This window comes from Aythya fuligula, chromosome Z (assembly GCF_009819795.1).
Source record: "Aythya fuligula isolate bAytFul2 chromosome Z, bAytFul2.pri, whole genome shotgun sequence".
NCBI classification, from domain to species: Eukaryota; Metazoa; Chordata; class Aves; order Anseriformes; family Anatidae; genus Aythya; species Aythya fuligula.
Window position 1 is genome coordinate 41,383,137 of NC_045593.1, and position 19,260 is coordinate 41,402,396.

General features: G+C 44.3%; 1 protein-coding gene across 1 annotated transcript in view; it reads right to left on the reverse strand.

Annotated features, from left to right (window-relative positions):
• Positions 1 to 18,291, reverse strand: part of LOC116501065 (guanine nucleotide-binding protein G(q) subunit alpha) — a 128,618-nt gene extending 110,327 nt beyond the window's left edge. The window contains exon 1 of the mRNA XM_032206443.1: positions 18,101 to 18,291. Within this exon, the coding sequence (XP_032062334.1) occupies positions 18,101 to 18,236 (136 nt within the window). The 5' untranslated portion in view covers positions 18,237 to 18,291. The remainder of the gene's footprint in view (positions 1 to 18,100) is intronic.
• Between the last annotated feature and the right edge of the window lie 969 nt (positions 18,292 to 19,260).

A 19,260-nucleotide genomic window follows, 5' to 3' on the forward strand; every position in this document is an offset into this window, starting at 1 on the left:
TTATAACAAGAAGATGTTCCCGAGATATTTAAATCTGAAGCTTAGTTCAGACATTTAGCGCAGTCTGGGTAAGATACGAAAATCTTACTATGCCTAGGCAAGCATTTTTAGTGCAACAAATTACTAAGACCTGCCTCTTTGTTAGCTTTGCTACCTCAGTCTCTTCACTATCTCACTCCGTAAATTGGATGATGAGTTACAGGGGGAATAGCATCAACTATGAGAGTAGTATCTCATGCTTCTATCCTCTCCTAACTTGAAAATTGAGTTTCAGTATGACATTCTTCCAAACAGAAAAGCTTTTGTAGGAAGATAATGATCCACAAAGTCTTCACTTGAAGGCAAACTCCTTATCACTTCGAAATGGAATCATCCAGCAGGATTCAGGCTGTTATAATTATTTTAAGTGGATCACAGACAAATAACAAAGTTGGTGAGATGCAGTCCTTCCCTGATAACTTAGAGCATCAAAAACACAACAAAGCAAATGAAAAACAAAAAAAGCAAACCCTAAAACCTAGGTCAGCCTGAATCATTATTTTGTTTGAGAAATGACAGTGACTGGGGATTCATTAATTGACCCAGGAATAAAACGTGGTGTCATTTCCAGCATTTTGCTGAAATGCAACTCATAGAACTATAATTACAATGAGATTACTGGGAAATGAATAAGGCCCATGATACTTATTACAGATAGACTGTTAGCTTTGGAAAAAGAGGAAATACTCCTAGGTGATATTTATGTCAAACACAGAATTGCAATAATCTGCATTACTAGAAAAAACTATGCCCTGGTTGCTGACGAACTTAGAGGGCTGCTTGAAATCCAGAACAAGATTATTGTGAAAGCATTAAGCTTCTGAATTTACATTACCAATTGGCCAAGGCACTCTTCTTCATCAAGAAGACTTGGGGTCATCATTTCCCCCTCTGCTCTGAAGAAGAAATACTATAGGAAACAAGTACCGCCGGTCTGCGCTTAAGTACCCTTCCTATAGACTTAATCTTTTCAATTTAGTTGTCCAAACTGGAAGAGAGAAAGGTCCTGACCTATGGTCTCTGGAAACAGACTGTGAAAGTCTGAGTGGGAAGGTAGAATGGGGAGAAGGGAAAATTCATTTACAGCTGCAAACCTGAATGTAAATATTCATGTCTAGAATTCCTCGCTTTTCAATGAAGGAAACCTGGGATATTCCAATGTTGCATCACCGAGCAACACATACTGGAAAACTAACAAGTTCATTATACTTGGCTGCAGGAATAATGTGGCCCCCAGCACAAGAAGGACATGGACATATTAAAGCAAGTCCAGAGGAGGGCCACAAGGATGGATAGTCAAGGGGCTGGAGCATCCCTCCTATGAAGGCAGACTGAGAGAGCTGGGTAGGTTCAGCCTGAACAGAAGGATCCATGGAGACCTTAATGTGGCCTTCCAGTGCCGAAACAGGGCATACAGGAAAGCTGGGGAAGGACTATTTGTCAGGGGGCATAGTGATGGGACAAGAGGTAATGGCTTTTAACTAAAGAAGTGTGGATTTAGATTAGACATTAGGAAGAAGTTGCACTGTAAGGGCGTTGAAACACTGGCACAGGTTGCCCAAGGAAGCTGTGGAAGTGTTCAAGGCAATAATAGCCATGACTGGAATCAGCCAAGGAAGAGTCTGTGAAACAGCTCATTTGCTTTTTCAGGCCAAGATGCAAAGAAATTCTAGATACTAGGGGTTCAGAAGACCACTTTAAAACAAACCAACAAAACAAAAGGAAAAATAAAAACAAACAACAGGGTTATAAAAAAAAAAAAAAACAAAACAACCCCACCTGCTGCTTTGACAAAAAGACAACCAAGATAAATACCTGACAGCCAAAGGAGGTCTTCCATTTGCTGAGGTCTACCCTTCTTCAGCGGTTTCACGACCTAGTTACCACAGGATGATGAGCAGCAGTTTTACATGTACACTACAATGTACACTACAAGAGGAACCTACAGATGGGCTGTCTTCCATTCCCATGCAGCTCAACATGTCCATCTCTCACAAATACCGAGCTATACAAGGTATTTTGCAGTAAGACCATACCAACACCTTTATTCTTCCCTGCAGCATGGCAAATGCAGATGGCTCCTTCTTCATGCACCAGAGCTGAGGTATGTATCACAGCTTTGCCCTTCAGTAGCCCAGACACCACGAGTGTCATGAGTGGCCACCAAGGCAGTAGATGCCTCAGGGTACTAGAGATGGGATGCCAAGAGATGTGGTGCACCACATCTTTTTCTCCAAAGGCTAGCTAGCTAGGAGAGGGGTTCCTAAAGAAAGCAAAGCAGTAGGAGCAAGACCACCTATTAGATTAGAAGTGGGTGCCTGTATGCCCCTAAGCCCATGTTCATCCTCTCCACCCCCACCAATTCCTAAAGAGGAGCCACTGGCCCGTCTAGCAAGCATCCTCTTGCTCCAAAGCAAAGTCCTGCCAGCCTTGCTCTCTCACGGGAGAGAAGGCAGGAGCCAGCTGCACTGCCACTCCAGCACCTGGCCTGAATGTGGCAGGGCTACAGACAGGCAGTCCATGCACTTCTTCTTCACCTCCCATCTCTTTCACATAATCTCAGAGTAACCCTAGCTGGACAGGCTGACAGTTTTAAAAACACTTGTATGTATTTTAGGATACACTGATATTTGGCATACTGTTCCTCCGCAGAGAGATGTTGAATCTCACATCTTTCCCCTCACATGTCTACTTTGTGGGGGAAACTGACCCTGGTCTTTGCAAATAATCTCCTGGCCTTGTAGCACAGTTCTGTTGGTGATAAGTGTTGAAAGGGGAGCTTCCTGTCCCCAGACAGGCACTTCTGGGCACTGGGAAAAACAACTGAGCTTATGACCACAACCAGCTCAATTTATCAGGCTGTTTTGGTACTGGTCTGGGGAGTTTTGGTCTGGGCATACCTGTACAGCTAGCATCATGCAAGCACCTCACATATGATGTTAGGGCACTGCCAAAGCACTTGAGCCTGAACTGCAGGGGTTCACTCCTGCTGTGATTATAATAATTTATAAATTGTTATACCATAATGCCCTACCTCACATAATGATGCTAACACCATTGGGGATACTGACACCAAATCAGGCCTCAGCCTACAGCCAACTCCTTGAAGCTACAGCCTGCCTCACTCCTGCAGATTTTCAGGGATCAGCTGGAAGATGCATCCCATAACCCACGGTAACAAGATATCCTGCTGCCTTTGCCAGAAGACAGGCTTAAGCAGCACAGGCTGCTGCTCCCCAAGAAATACACTGGAAGACCTCCAAACTGCAAACTAAGGTTTTCATTGATTCTCCTCCAAACAGCCAGTCACAGTGGCTCTGAGCATCTCCACGATGATTCGCAGTACACCCATAAGCATATGAGCAACTGCTACGTGAGTGGCAGCACAGAGATGTGAACGCTACGGGATGTCCCCCACACTATTTCTGGTAAGTCTGGGTAATAGATTGGTGACAGATGATACACATCTGCAGTGCATCTGCTCCAATCTGCCTTCTCAAGCGGGGACACCTTGAGCAGGGTGCCCAGGACCATGTCCAGGCAGCTGCTGAAGGTCTCCAAGGGGAGACACCCCACAGCCTCCCGGGCAACCTGTGCCAGGGCTCCGTCACCCACACAGTAAGGAAGTGCTTCCTGATGTTCAGAAGGAAGCTCCTGTGCTCCAGCTGGTGCCTGCTGCCTCTTGTTCTGTCACCAGGCACTACTGAAAAGAGCCTGGCTCTCTCTCCTCTGCATCCTCGGTTCAGGTATTCATAGATGTTGATGAGGTTCCCCTGAGCATCCTCTTCTCCCAGCTCGCTCAGCGACTCCTCACAGGAGAGATGCCCCAGTCCCTTCATCATCTCCATCACCTTTTGCTGAACTCTCTTCAGGATGTCTGTGCCTCATTATACTGGGGAGTCTAACCTCAAACTCACTGTTCACCAGGCAGAATAAGGTCTGAGTGCTCCTGGAGATGAAGAAACCATTTTTCCAGGGGGTACAGGAGCTCAGCCTGCATCTCTGCCAGTGTCGGACAGGAAATATCAAGTCCCAGCCACGCTTCAACTGTGTTAGTCTGTCTGAAAATTATGCAAAACCTGCTGTTCTCCTGTGTGCCTGTGGAGACCTACTCCCACAAGTACTAGTCCCATGTGCCTCAAATCGTCTTTCCTGGTGAGATTTAAGTCTGTGTCCACAGAAGTCTGAAGGCTAGACTGTGGTTAAGTGAGAGAAGGGATCCTGTAAGTATCACAGCTTTCCAACTGCAGCTAAGTCCTGGCACATACAGTTCCTTCTTGATAAAAATAATCACCCAGCTCTTAAGGACATACCTGGTGCCTCTGCAGAAGATGCAGAATTCCTCATAACAGGCCTCTAAAGTCAGTCTGTCTCAAGATGCAACCTCAAGCTGTTTTCATATTTCACAGAATTGCTAAGCAGCTGCTGCCAAGCGCTCACTAAGTGCTGCCCATTACACAAAGGCATCAGCATACAGTCATACGGTGCTCATGAGGCAGATGAGCCAAAAGCACTGTGCAGCAGCAATACAGGAGAAGCCTGCACCCCCAGGTGCAGGTACAAACAGCTCAGACAGCTATTCCAGTCCAGTGCATTATTTGGATGCAAACAAGTCCCTGCAGGTAGATCAAGGGACTTTATTTAACACAAGTAATGACACCAAAGTTGAGCACGTGTCTATAGGCATCAGTGAGTAGCCACTGATGACACTTCATTACATGCTATGAAACAAATTCATCTGTACCTTGCAAATTATGAATACCTAAATATCCACTAGTTACTACCCTGACACCCAGTGTGAACATTTCTGTTCCATAGCAGAACAGAATAACCTACAGGAAAACTCCTAGATAGGTAAAGAATATATATGATAGAGTTTTGTTCTGGGGCCTAGTCATTGGATTACTGTGGAAGAAAGAGTTGTAAAATTTGGATAGCTTCCATTTTAAGAAAAGGTGGGAAATAAGAAAAAGTGGAAAAGAAAGACATTGAAAAGGCATGCTGGCCAGAGAGGTTGGAATATCATAGCACCATTAAGTGACAAATGGGAGAACGAAAAAAGGTACAAATTTAAAGCAGAAAACAAAAATACCATTAAGTTAATCAAAGGAGAAAAATTAAATTGTTTGTATATATAAAAAAAAATCTAGATGCATAGGTGAGAAACTTAAAGAATTGCTAATATATGGATGCAAATTTGAACAGAATGCTGTAACTAAAGCAAATACTTATATGAGTGGAAGTTCAGTGATGAGCTTTCTTATACTTCAGAATTGGCTTGCTGCCAGTGATATTTAGTATTTTGGGTTTAAATTCTAACAGAAAAACTGACGCAAAAGCTGGCACCATGGTAAGTGATTAAGTCATAGGTGATGTGACAGACATCTGTGTCTTCAAACACCTAACTGCAATGAAAAGGAAAAGCAGCATCTCCCATGGCCATGTAGCTGATACTGAAGTTCTCAGGCAAATTACCTTGGCATTTCTCCAAGTACAGAAGTTACACTTTTCCAAAACAGAAAAGCACCATGAAGAAATACTTCATAAGAAAAAGAACTTGTGGCAGAACTACAGTCAAGAGTAGCTTTTAAGCATGTGATCATGACTTGATTCCATTTGGTGTGTAAACAGATGTCCAAAACCAGTAGTATAGGTACATGACAGGCACGTTGTTTCATGACATAACTACAAGTGAGAAGTGGATATAGACTTAACATGAGAACAGAGTAATTTCAGAACTTTTTTTGAATAGCTAGACAGCTTGATTCCACAGAACAAGAAAAAAAAAAAAAGCATCTTGATAGGCGGGATGGTAAAAATAGACCATTGTATAGGTACAGGATTTTAGGAAATTTCAAAAACTCCTAATAGAAAGAGTAAACTAAGAAACCCTCAAGTTGCACGTGAGACCCCACATTTTTATATCACAAAGCACTTAGAACAGCACTGGTCCCTTGCTCAATTACTCATAGAACACTTAGTATGAACAGAGAAAAATGCATGCATCATTTGCAAATATCAGTTTTGTTTTTAGGAAAACAGATCATATTTGTAATGACAGTGAAAGCATCTCTACTATAGCACCCACTGCAAATAAATAAGGCAGAGGATTTACTAATGTTAGAACACTGTTACTCAGCAGGTCCAGACATCCCTCAAAGAGAGCTTTAGAAGCGCCTAGGAAGCCACTTTATAATTCTTGAAATAAAGACAGAAAGGGGTGAGGAGAGAGTGAATAGCAAGAGCTATGTGGTTACAACAACTCAAATAGTTTGGGTGTACAAAGTCAGTGATTTTGAGGCACTAGGTATATTCTAAGCAAGTGACTTGGGATCATACAACAAATCAACATGGCATGCATTAAATAAGAGCTTTTTTAAATAGACATCAAAAAAGACAACTCCTACAAGCAGGATCCCAGTGATATTACGATTAGTATAAGAGATGTTTTTAACCACAATACAGGAAAAAAAAAAATATTACTGACAATACCTATATGTGACATAAGAACTGTGGAATTGTAAATTATGAAGAGGACATGATGCTAAAAATTAGCATAACCTGTCAAACAGGCAAAGACTGTGCATCTTGAATACTGTTAAATGTAAGGTTGTTTTTCCACTTATGTAAGGTTGGTATTTTACTTATGGCAGATAGTCAGCTGAATATGACTACTTTAATGCTGTGGCTAAGATGGCTGTTGCATTCCTTGAATGCACCCTAACAGTGGCATCTCAATGAGCAAAAGAGAAATTCTAGTCCTGTACTTCTAAAAAAGATGTTCAAGAAAATGATGAATTTGTACCATGACCTGTGTAGCTCCTTTATTTCTCCTATTTTATTTAATGACAGAGAGTAAAATCCATAGTAAATAAACAAGTTAACAGACAGGCTGCTAGCTTTTTGTGGAAAAACACTGTGTTTTGGCTCAAAAAAAAAAAGAAATTATCTCCCTCCCTAAAAGCAAACGAAAATCACACAAGCAACATTGAAGGCCATGAATCCAACACCATTATGTATACATACATGTATCTGTAACTAAATGCATATTATAGTCTAGATTGGTAGGTTGAAATATTGTTTAACAAAACAAACAAAAACAGAAGTCAACAAGAAACACTGGTCTTCCTTATAGCTCTAGGTCTAACCACTCCCCAGAGTTTGGGCTCTTTGCACACAAGAATCCTACAAAAAAGTGGGAAGGTAATAGTGAACTCCATGTCACCATGCAGAAGGATCTTCATATTATGCAAACAAGACAAAGAAAACACACAAGCATGAAAGGTGATGAGCTGTTTCTCCAACTACGGGATATTCCAGAAAAAGTCATCATTCCTTGGAGATACAAACAATGAAAATGTAAAGCAAAGACATTATAAAACACTGTCATGATGGGTTTTTCCTCCTCCTTTTTAGGCTGCTCTATTCTAAGAATGAGCCCTACCAGCTCAACAAGTCACATATACAGTACTACTGCATAATTACCAAGGAAGAAAACAACTTATTTTGCCTCTTTAAACAATATAAAGTATGTATCACCTCCTCTTTTGCTGGTTTTATATTAGTAGGAAAACCCCACAGACAAAGGAATGCCATATAAAAACATATATACTGTGCTTTCCACATTGTTACACAGAATTGTTGACAAAGGAAGACCATAAATCCAAAGATTCAGCCCAGGTATTTTCCCTGAGAAAAGCTGCACAAAAGCTGCACAAACAAAACTAATGTGGTAGTAAACTACAAGCCCAAGAATAAATACCCTTACCCAGGGAATGCTTGTATCAGAAGTTTCTTCACAAGAAACAACTTTAAAGCATACAGACATACTAACTTCTCTGTTAAATGTCAGAGGTTTGCATTTGTCGTTGGGAGTACAGCTACAATTAAGCTATTAGCAACGCCTGCACACAGTGTTTATCTGGCCTTGGTTCAAAGGCTAAAATCTTCAGAGATTACCATAACTCTGGTTCTTAACCCTAACTACATTTAATAATTAATAATAGCATATTTCACTGTTATACAGCCCAATATAGCACAAAATCCCACCGAATCAGAATTCATTATTATCATGTATTACAGATAAGAAGCAAGAATGAATGCAATTAAGTAAATAAACCTCCAGAGAACAAAAATTACCCTGGACAAAGAATGTTTTTAGATTCCTACGAGTACAGATGGTATTACCAGCCAATTTGAAGACAATCACAAGCCCAGCCAGCCATCTTTGAAAGTAGAATACCACTATCACTAGCGTCAGAACTAAATCAAACATGCCTAACTGCAATTATACCTAAATTTCAATGCATCTTAGTCCTATTTCCAGAAATAGCTCTATTTTACATTTTGATAAAAGCAAATTTACTCCTAAATTGTCCATTCTGTATTTCTATGAAATCAGCTGCTAACACAGAAGAAACAGTCATTTAAGTGACATCCATCTTTTCATGGATCAGAGTAAATGTTTATTATCTCCTTCAATTTATTTGCCATTTAATTGCTGAGATAAACAGACACCATAAGGAAACTGAACACAGCATAAAAATACTTATGTTTCTTCTCAGCATTCCAGCCTCACTACAGGAAAAAAAAAGTTTAGATGCAATTTCAGAGGAAAAAAAAATAAATATTGTTCTATCTAGTGATGAAGTGCTGAAGAAAAAAAAATCTTTATTTCTAAGACATTAATTACTACTAAAGCACTGTAAGTTACAAACCTGACTGAGTTTGAGAGTCGCCAAAGATGTCCCCCCATATTGGGGGGGAAGATCATAAAACATTTTACACATCAAAAATGCTTCTCGTGAAGGATTTACATGAAAACCTTTCAACATGACGTGCAGCACCTGTAATTCTCCCCCATAAAAACTGACTGATAAGTGACCCAGTTGGTGGATCAGGGGAATGGCAGTGAGATGAAGGCACTCTTATCCAGACTGCACCAGGTCGGCAGTGATCGAGAAGTCAGACGGCTGCTTGGTGGCCTGCACACCAAGATGAGCCACTCATGTCTTCCTTGGTCATGACGACCAGGTGCAAGCATCAGAGCTACTTCCAGCAAAAAACAGCAGCACTGGGACAGGACAGATTATTATGGGAAGACAACTGTCGGTCTGCCTGAAAATATTTTGAAGCTCCAGAATCTGACAACACATACACAGAACAGCAAGGAGCAAGAGGAAGTTTAACCATAGCTACTTAAAGACAACTGTAGAACCATTTGTTTTGCTTTGGGGGCTTTTTCAGCAGCACCATAGAGTTTCCAGGTTACCATTATTCCCTTTTTACACACACAACAGAAGATGCAGAAGTGGAAAGTATTGTATGAATCTGTATTATTTCTCTCCTAAAAGATTAACTGAGTCAATTTTTTATTTATTTTTTTTTTTTTTTTGCAAGCACCTTTGAAAGGTTCTCACTATCAACTAAATGCTGATTTCAACACCTTCTAGACAACATGCTCCACAAGGGAAAACATCAAATCGGACACATACCTGGATAGTAACATAAGAACTTGTTAGAGGTACCTGAACAATTTCTTTCATTTTCAGTATTTAATTTCCATTCCTATTACTGCTCTGGTCTCGTTAAGACACAAGCAACACACTTCATCTTACTAAGTACAGTATCAGGGAAAAATAAAATTCATATTCGATCCTCAGCTACCCAAGCCTTTCCAGTTCCTAAAAAGCAAAAGGAATTATGATGTCTTTTCCAGCTTCTATGCATTCGAGTTTTGTTGGCCTTACAGGTTAGCTGCCACAGAAACCTTCTCTTTGACATTCTGGATGACTTCCCTTTACCCAGAAACATGGGCTGGAATAGCCTCAGGCATTCTTTTCCGACATTCTTTAATACGAGGAAGGTAATTAATATCAACACTGAAGACCCAAGAGTTAAAAAAAAAAAAAAAAAAACTCTCCAGTGATGGGTTTGTAGAACAAGGAAAGAAGAGCAAGCCTCCTTAACTTACATAGATGTTCTCATTCTGTACGAGGATTCTTGCCAAAGATTATCTTGCTTCTTTTGGGCCTGCAGCTGGTCGAGCAATGAATTAGCTGAGCAGCAAGAAGCAGCAGAGCAGCAGCCAGTGGGGCCACACAATACAGCTCAGGTACGGCAACAGACATACGCACAAGACTAAGCAGTAGTGTACACTCCGTGCCGTACGTGGAAAGTACAATATCGTCTAAAATGGTGAATTTCAAAACATACCTAAGACAAATTTTATTACATCGCACATCAGTTTTTAAATCTATAAGCAAGGAGATGATTTTTATTTTTAATTGGTATCATGGCTGTATCATAACTACAACAGTTATTTCTAAGTTCTCGGTCCTCATTTGCTGAAAGGATCTGTGACTGGTTGGGTCTCCACCATGTCAAACCACATCAAACGCCTACAGAACAGTTAACCTAAACTTTTATTTTGGATTCACTTTGAAGTCAGGTAAGTGCACCCAGAAAGAAAAAAACATGAACTTCTGATGCACATTTGGTGATACTTACCAACATTAGAGCTCAATTTTCAATTAACTTCAAAAGAGTTAAGGATCTAACTCCTTTGATTTCTTTGTAGATCTTTGAAGATCTTAGAAGAAAGGTAAAGAAAATACATTTCAGATGATGACTGCCCTTTCCACAGATTTCCTCAAGGAAAAACAAGCCCTCCTTCAATGGATATTTGATAACTGGGGGTGAATCCTGGAGCATTTCAACAGGAACCACCACCACATTTTCCCAGGTGTGAAACAGAAGTCACAGATGATCAATGAGGATGGGACCTTGAGTAAGCATTTATCCCCTTTGTCAAGAAACCACACCAGCTCCAGCCCCAGGCACCAGACAAAACTGCCCAGCCCCATTTCTACCAGAAGCTTCTCCCACGTGCAGAGTGGGTCAACCTGGCTCGTGAGTAGCACAGCTCTGAGGCAAAGCGCTAACACACGGCTCAGCTGTGCAAAGGCAGCCTCAGTACCACCACTCCTAGCTTTCCCACTTTACTGAACCACAAGGGGCTTCCACTTGCAGAAGCTTTCCGATGTCCTGCTGCTTTATTCAGGCTGTGCATGTATTACACACCGCCTCCCCTTTGGGGAAGAATAAGGTGAACCACCCGCTGTGGGACTTGCCTAAACCACGTCGTCCATATCTGCAGTTTGTTGGATAAACCGCTTGAACAGATTGGTAACGGCAGGATCTTGTTTGATAGGTTTCATTTTTGCCTCTGGCATAGCCACATGCCACAGCACCTTCTCAGGCAATGCAGGAAGAAGTAAACAGCCACACTCCTCTGCTGGCAACTGCATCTGTGCATGGGCTCTGCGATAAAACTCTGCAGCACTGTCCCAGCTCTGAACACTGAACTGTCTGCAAATTAAATAGTTTGATTATTCCATGCAATTTGCCCCCTGAAAGCCCACAAAGGCCGAAATCTTTAGACAATCCCCCTTCAGTTCAGTCTCTGTATGAACATTACTTACAGGGGGAACAATGTGTTTTCAGAACACTGAAGATTTAATCTTTAATTTAGCTTGAAAAACATTTGGACTGTTCCTGGAACTCCCCCAGTAACTTCTGAACTTTTTAAACCGTGGTATCTCTTAGATTCGTGCCCTCCAGTATTAATGCATTCAATTTCCTTGTTTGGGGTTAACAGCACTTAAAGCCTGATGCATCCTTCTATCTGTGATGCTAAGAACACCAAATACATGGCTGCATTTTGGACATTCAAGATCTTTCTCAGTTTTGTACCGCTCTCCTGCTCTTGGTTCTTGCCAGTCAGGCATCTTATAATAATAATTAAAGCATATAAAAAGTGAATGCTGAAAGACTTCCATAATTTTTATTTGTCAGAGCTGTTCCTACAAGGCAGTATTTGAGTGTAAGAACAGATCTGTCCTGAGTGTTACGCCATTCAGCAGGGCAAGAAAAAATGCTCAGTGTTTATAGTAGTCTGTTACTGCAACAAAGCTAATTACCATTAATCACGTCTACTGCATAATGTTATTTCACACCTTCTTGGGATTAATTTTGCGGACTGTCATATTATTTCAAAAGAAATACTTTTCCTTATGAAATCGGCATTGCCACTGTACAACAACAAAAATAATCTGAAGTAGCTCAAAAGTAGTTTATTTAACATTGCATCACATGCCCAAATGTCTCATCTCGGGAGATTCTTTTGTTCAGCATATACTTTTCCCTCCTGCACTAATTTCATACTGTTCTTTAATGTGAGAAACAAATCTGGGGTCCTTTGGCTCTCTGAAATATTAATTTAACTTTATTCATCAGAATTCTTTGATTATTGAGGCCCTAAACGAGGCTCATATTGATGTCAGTGAGTGTAGACTGCTTCTAATAAAGTAAGGCCAGAACAGCAACAACAGAATTAAATATATACTTTTTCTCCCAGCAAAGGTGAAATCATGGTATCACGTTGAGACCAAAGTGATGACTTATGTTTTCCTCAAATGATTTTTTTTTAATATATATATGCACTCAACTATATATGATGGAATTCAAAGTATTTTGCATCCAAAGTATTTTGACACCGAATGTCATTATATGACCCCTACAGGGTCGTCTTAGGAAAATATTCTAAATAAGAGATACTTACCAATCCGGTTACAACACATGTCAGGATGTAACTGTTCATTTCAACTTCTCTGGTTTAACACAGAGCACAGAAAGTAGTCAATCCAAACACACTACCCAGTATCAGCACTCGCTTGTTTCGTGCACACATCTGACTTCCTTCTGCGAGGAGAGGAAACTGCCAGCTTGTACAGGCATTTCAGATTGTAGCAGGGAAAGGAGAAGAAGACAAACACCAAGCAGGAATGCAAATAAGACTCCAACATTTTACAAAGGCCTTGGTCACAGGCGCGTGCCTGAAATTGATCTCAACTCATTGCCTAACCTATTCTTAACAACATTCAGCACTTCAGGTTATTAACTCCACAAGTGCAGCGTGTTGCTGATCAATAGCAAATATGTAAGTCCTTACTATCCCTCCAATTTTGCAGTTAAAGAAACTGAGACAAACAGCTGCAAAATAGCCTACCAAAAATACGCAGGGGATGAATACAATTAGCTCATTTTTGCAAACACAATTAAGGGCTTCACTACGGGAAAACATATTTTAACATACTCAAGGTGTACTTGAACCTCTCTGTTGAATGCTGCTCTTCTGGAGATAAAAGCACTGAAATGGACACAGCAGAAAGCTCACTACAGGGTTTTAAAATAATACCTTACATTACACTGGTGTGTATGCACAGACCTCCCTCCCACTAAGCATTTTGCATGAATTTGGCTTTAAAACTGCTGTCTGACATTTATGGTCAGCAAGCCCAGTAATGCTCATAGACAGTTCACGTCAATGACCACACACTGCACGTCTATTTATTATTTAATATTCACATTTCCTTTACGCGACTTGCTCTGCCTGGCTAGTCAAATTTGTAGTTCGCAGAAATTTGTTTTTGTTCAGTAACTGCAACAAACCTACAGTTAAAAAAAAAAAAAAAGAAGAAAAGAAAAAAAGAAAAAAAAGCCAACGTGTGGCCAGACCTCCAACATTTGGTCATGTACATATAAACAGGAAATTCATTTATGTACAGCTTCACCGAATTCTCATTTTCACACATCCACATTCCAAACCACACATCTGAGCTGCAATACACCAGCAGAGATTTACTGCAACGCCTTCTGTAAAAAAACTGCCACCCTGCCCTGTCCCATTTCAAGAAACCACAGGCAGCAGCTCAGCTACAGGAAAAATAAGGAAGCTTGCTTGTTTCTCTAGCTGATGAAAAAGTTATATAAAACCAGTGTACTCCATTGTTGGCTTAATGGACTCACTTCCTCTTCAAGTGATTTAAAGAAAGCCTAAGCCCTTGCTAACTCACCGAGTTGTGCATGTGAATCTTTAATTCAGCTGGCAGAGGAAAACAAACGCGTACATACCCTGCACGCTTACTGGGTATATTCACCCTATGTCCAAAAGCTTCTTTCTGCATCAGCCTGGCTGCCGTTCACACTAACTCAAATGGCTTGTCCTCCGCCTGTTTCCTCTGGTAACGCACAGAGAATAAATGGACACGCATCTCAGGCACCCGTCGTCGCTGACACACCTGTCGTCTCACACATAGGGAACGTGCACCTCTTAAAAAATGTGTTTTGCACATGATGCTACCTGCAAATAGGGTGGAAAACAGTGAATACACTGTCAGGCCCTCCAACACCTCTTTTGGCCGTGGTTTTCACAGAGGTACAGACATACCTAGCCAACTCGCATGATACTGCTAGGTTATCTTCTTACACACTCAAAGCATTTCCCACTGAGAAAACAGCGTGTAATGCTAACACACGCAGTGCACTGACAGAGAATGTCCAGGGCTGAAGGTTTATGGCTACAAGCTATCATTCAGGCCCAAGTGCTGCTTTTTGAGACCATGGAAAATTTCTGTGGATGACAGTCAAAATGCTATACAGAAAAATTAGAGCACATGTCTCTAAGTATTTGTTTAAGAATAAGTATGTGTTTTAAGCATGTATGTACAAGCTCTACATTTTGCTTGGCTTACAACAACATAAAACATTAAAACACCTCATTTCTTTCCAGCTATAAAAATAATGTAAGTGTTTTTACAGCTAACAGCAAACAATGGATGGATATTAACAACTTTAAGCTCTGGAGAACAATCATAGGGTTTTACAAAGTGTTCAGCAGTAATGAAATCCAGAAGAATTTGGAAAATACATGAGATTAAAAACAAATTCAGTGGAAGACTGAATTTGTTCCAAAGTGCCTAAATATTACAGCCAAGTTGTGCTAGCAGAACTACTAGTATGCCTTTGTAACACCCTTCAGTGTGTATTTTAAGTTCGGACTTGTTAGAATTACAATAGCAAAAAAACAAAAAATCCACAACCTTTTTTCCTGTTCTAATCTGTTCCAAAAAATAAGCAATGATGCACAACAAAGTACCTAAAAGTGGTATTTTTACATTTAATCGCAGAGGTTTATTTTTAAACTAATACTTAAAAATAATCTTAGCATGCAGTAGAAGTTTTCCAGAAATGACTTAGTATTTTGAACTCTGATCCTATGAAAAGTAAAAAGATATCATTATTAATACACAAAAGGGTGTACCCAGTACAGCATGTGTGTGTCATTCGGTAACGGTACTCACACGGTCAGGAGGGAACTAATTCACTTTGCAAGGAAGCAATGTATTTTCCACAGTGTAAAACGGGTGGGGGTGACGACTTATCCACAAACGCTATTTTTTTTTAATTATTATTTACACACACACACACAAGTGTGTATGTCTGATTTCCAAACAAGAATAAGTAGAAATCTAGCGCAGATGTGCTTATTTGTGCCTCAAAACCCTTCAAGTCAACAGGTTTTGCACAGACTTGCTGCAAGTGGAGAAGAGCACACATGGTCAATTACCAAGGCTCAGCTTAGGCTGTGCTAGTTCTCCCCTTTGGATCCAGAGGACATACCTTAGTCCCGTTTTCAAAAGCATTTAACCCACTTAGGCTTTAAGTTTCACAACTCTTTACGAAGTGGGACTGAGGAGCTGACACTTTGGGAGAAAAAAGAAAGTTTGCCTATGTTTACACTAACATAGCTAAGCAATGCTAGTGCCTAAAGTCCTTTAAGTTTTGAAGGGAAGAGTCATGTAATGGGACAGTGGGGATCTAGTCAGATTTTAAAAAATAAAAGATGACTTTAGCACAAAAAATATCAGAAACTGCTTACCAGTCTCACTGTTTTTAATAAAAATGTCTTTGTCTATCTCATAACAATACAAATGACCACACAAACAACATAACCTTAATAACCGAGCAACTGCAGATGCTGGGGAAGCAGAGAGAGTGACTAAAAAGAGTCCTGTCATACACCTGGAACAAACCACTAATAAGAAAAGTTTTCCTCAAAATTTGTTTATGAATTGAAACCCAAATCTCTACCCAATCCCACAACTTCAACGGTGGTTCACCACTGTACTGCTTTGTACAAGATGAGGTCATTACGTGTTAATCCAAACAGCTGCACAGACACACAGACTTTCGGTCAAACACAACAGAGGGTGACAAAGAGAAACACCAAAAATGAGTGCGCAGTAGTAATTTCTGTACTGGTTTCATTACCCAAATACAGCCACGCTGTTTCGTATAAAGCAGAACATTCACCCCCTCCTGGTTTCTAGTACCTCTCGCTCACATCTTCATCAGCACGTTGCAACTCCTGGTTTACAACAAAACCTGTCGAAAGCTTTCACAAAGGCAACCTAGTGAGCTTTCTCCAGCACCTCCAAAAGGCTGTCTTCTCGCCTGTCCTCCAGCCAGGTCACCGCCTTCCACGTGGCCCTTGGCAATGCCGTGGGGAAGCCCTAACCTGGACGCTCAACATCACCTGCGGGTGGATCTTGGAAAGTAATACCAGGGCTGACTGCAGAGGTGCACCTCTGAACTCCTTCTTTGGGTAGTCTCTGTTGGTGCCTTTCAATAGAATTCATACATTTTTGGGAGCTTGGGAGAAACCTCTAGCTTCACCATGAGAAATATCAGGGAAATACAGACACAATTCGGGCTTGAGTAAACAAGTCAAAAACGCCAGCTGCCTCTCCTGAAGCAAACGTCTATCATTCAGTAATTATACTTCAGCATCCATAAAGTTAAACAAATGGAAACTATCTAACTTCTCTTTTATCTCCTCTGTGAATCCCGAAACAGTCACAACATGCACTTCCATCAAGCAGAATTAGGCCAAAACGAGACCGAATGTTATCACTGCAAGCGCCGCATCTGTCTCCACCGCTTCTATTCCACGCTCGCTAAGGATCCCAGCACCCTCCTCCACACAGAGGAGAGAAGCTCTTGTCTCACAAAGCCGGGAATAACACGCTCACGCCAAGCATTAAAATACACTGTGACTTTTCCTCTCAACCCTCCTTGCCCCACAGAGAGGGCAGGTCGCTGCCCCACATACATGACCCGTGACAGGAGCCCTCAGCATCACATCCCGCGTCCTCCCGGCGCGTCCCTGCTCATCCACACGCCAGACGCTGCTGCTGCAGACATATTTCAAGGCCTGCGAGCCCCGGGCAGAAGCAGCACCGCCACCGGCGCTGCACAGCAGCGTGGAGCACGCTGACTGGAGATACGTATTTTAATTCTGAAGGTTTATTTTAACGGGAGACAAATCTCTGTCAGATAAGCACTGCCTCTGCATACTTGCGGCTCCGAAATAACGACCTCTGCTTTTAACAAGGGAGAAGCGATGCCACAGATTTTGCTTCCTGACTGGTGGGTGGATTCCAGAGGTATTAAAGCTCCTGTCACCCTCCCGCATACTTCGGGTTACTCTTCGCCTCCCTGCCTGCACGTAGGGCTTTACGGTTTCTTTTTTTTCCTTCCGCTTTTTAAAATAATAATAATAATAATAATAAAATAATAATAATAATAATAATAATAATAGGTCTACAATCTGAGCACCAGCCCCTTCTCCCAGTTCGCATCGCTCAGTAAGAATCACAATATATGAAAAAAAAAGAAAAAATAATAAAAAAAAAAAAGCAGAGGCGGCGGGAGGCAGCAGCCCCCGGGAGGCCGGCAGCACAATGCAGATACCAGCGCCCGCCGCCACCCACCCGCACCGCGGCTCCCCCCGCCCGTCCCCCCCGGTCCCCCCGCTGCCACCGCGCACCCAGCGGCGGCCCCCAGCCACGCTGCCCCTCTCCGTGCCGGGAGGCCGCTTCCCTCCCGCACCGCCCGCGGCTCCCCGGCGATGCCCGTGCGAGGCCGAGCGCCCGGGGGGAGCCGAGCCCAGCCCAGGCGAAGCGGCCCCGCCGTCGCCGCCGCCGCCGCCCCGGCCCCAGCCCCGCCATGTAAGGCGCCGGCGGCGCCGGGCCGGGGGGAGCCCGGGGCGGCGGCGATGCCCGCGGGGCTCCCCGGCGGCGGCCCGCAGCGCACCGAGCCCAGCCGAGCCGAGCCGGGCCGGGCCGGGCCTGTCCGTGCGGCGCCCCCCGGCACTCACCCAGCAGCAGCAGCTTCAGCTCCCGGCGGGCGTCCCGCTTGTCCCGGCGCAGCTGCCGCTCGATCTCGTCGTTGATCCGCCGGGCTTCCTTGGCTTCCTCGCTCAGGCAGCACGCCATGATGGACTCCAGAGTCATTCTTCCCAGCCGGTTCAGGCACAACCCCCACCCCCCGAAAACCGCACGCACTCAGCACTCGCGCACCCGCACGCCCGCCCCGCTCCCACTGCCGCTGCCGCTGCCGCCGCCGCCCCGAGCCGCGGGGGACGCGGGCGCTCGGTGCCCGGGAGCCCCCGCCGGGCAGGCGCAGGGAGCCGCCTCGCTGCCGCACGCGGCTCGCAGCCCCGCTGCCTGCCCCCGCCGCTTCCAGCTCCTCCTCCCCGCGGGATCACGCAGCCAGCCAGGCGGACACATCCACCGCGGCGGCAGCGGCGCCCCCCGGCCGAGCCCCGCCGCCGCCGCCGCCGCCGCCCCTGCCCCTGCCCCTCGCCCCTCGCCCCCCTTCCCCTACCGCCCGCCGAGCCCTGCCCCCCGCCGCCGCACACGCATGTCCCCGCCGCTCCCCTCGCTCGGCCAGCCGCAGCGCGGCGGGGGGGAGCCGCTGCCGGGGAGCTGGCACGGCTCGGCTGGGCTCGGCTGGGCTCAGCCCTGACAGTAAGGACGGGAGAGGGGGCGGGTGGAGCGAGGGCAGCCGCCGCAGGGGCAGAGGAGGCAGGCAGGGGCCGGGCTCGCCCGGCTTTTCAATGGCTCGGCTCCGCGGGCGTGGTGCGGCAGGAATATGGCGGAGCGGGGCAGAGCGGGGCGGCCGCCCCCCGGCACCCGCCCCCGCCCCCGCGGCTGGCGGCGGCGGAGAGGGGGGAGAAGGGGGGAGAAAAGGGAGCGGGGAGCGGGGGGGGGGGGGACACGGTGCTGGGGTCGCTGGCAGACCCCACGCACACACACACCTCCCCGTGTCGCCTCCTGGAGTGGGCTGGGGGCACGGGCGGGATTTGGGGACGGGAAGGGAGAGGAGGGGAGGGGAGGGGAGAAGCCCCCTGCCTGCACCCCCGTCCCGCAGCTCCCTGGGGGTGCAGCCCCGGGGAGCCCGCAGGAGCCCCGTGGAGGTGGCAGGGGGCTCGCCGCCTGCCGGCACCTGCTGTCACCTGCTGCCACCTGCCCCCAG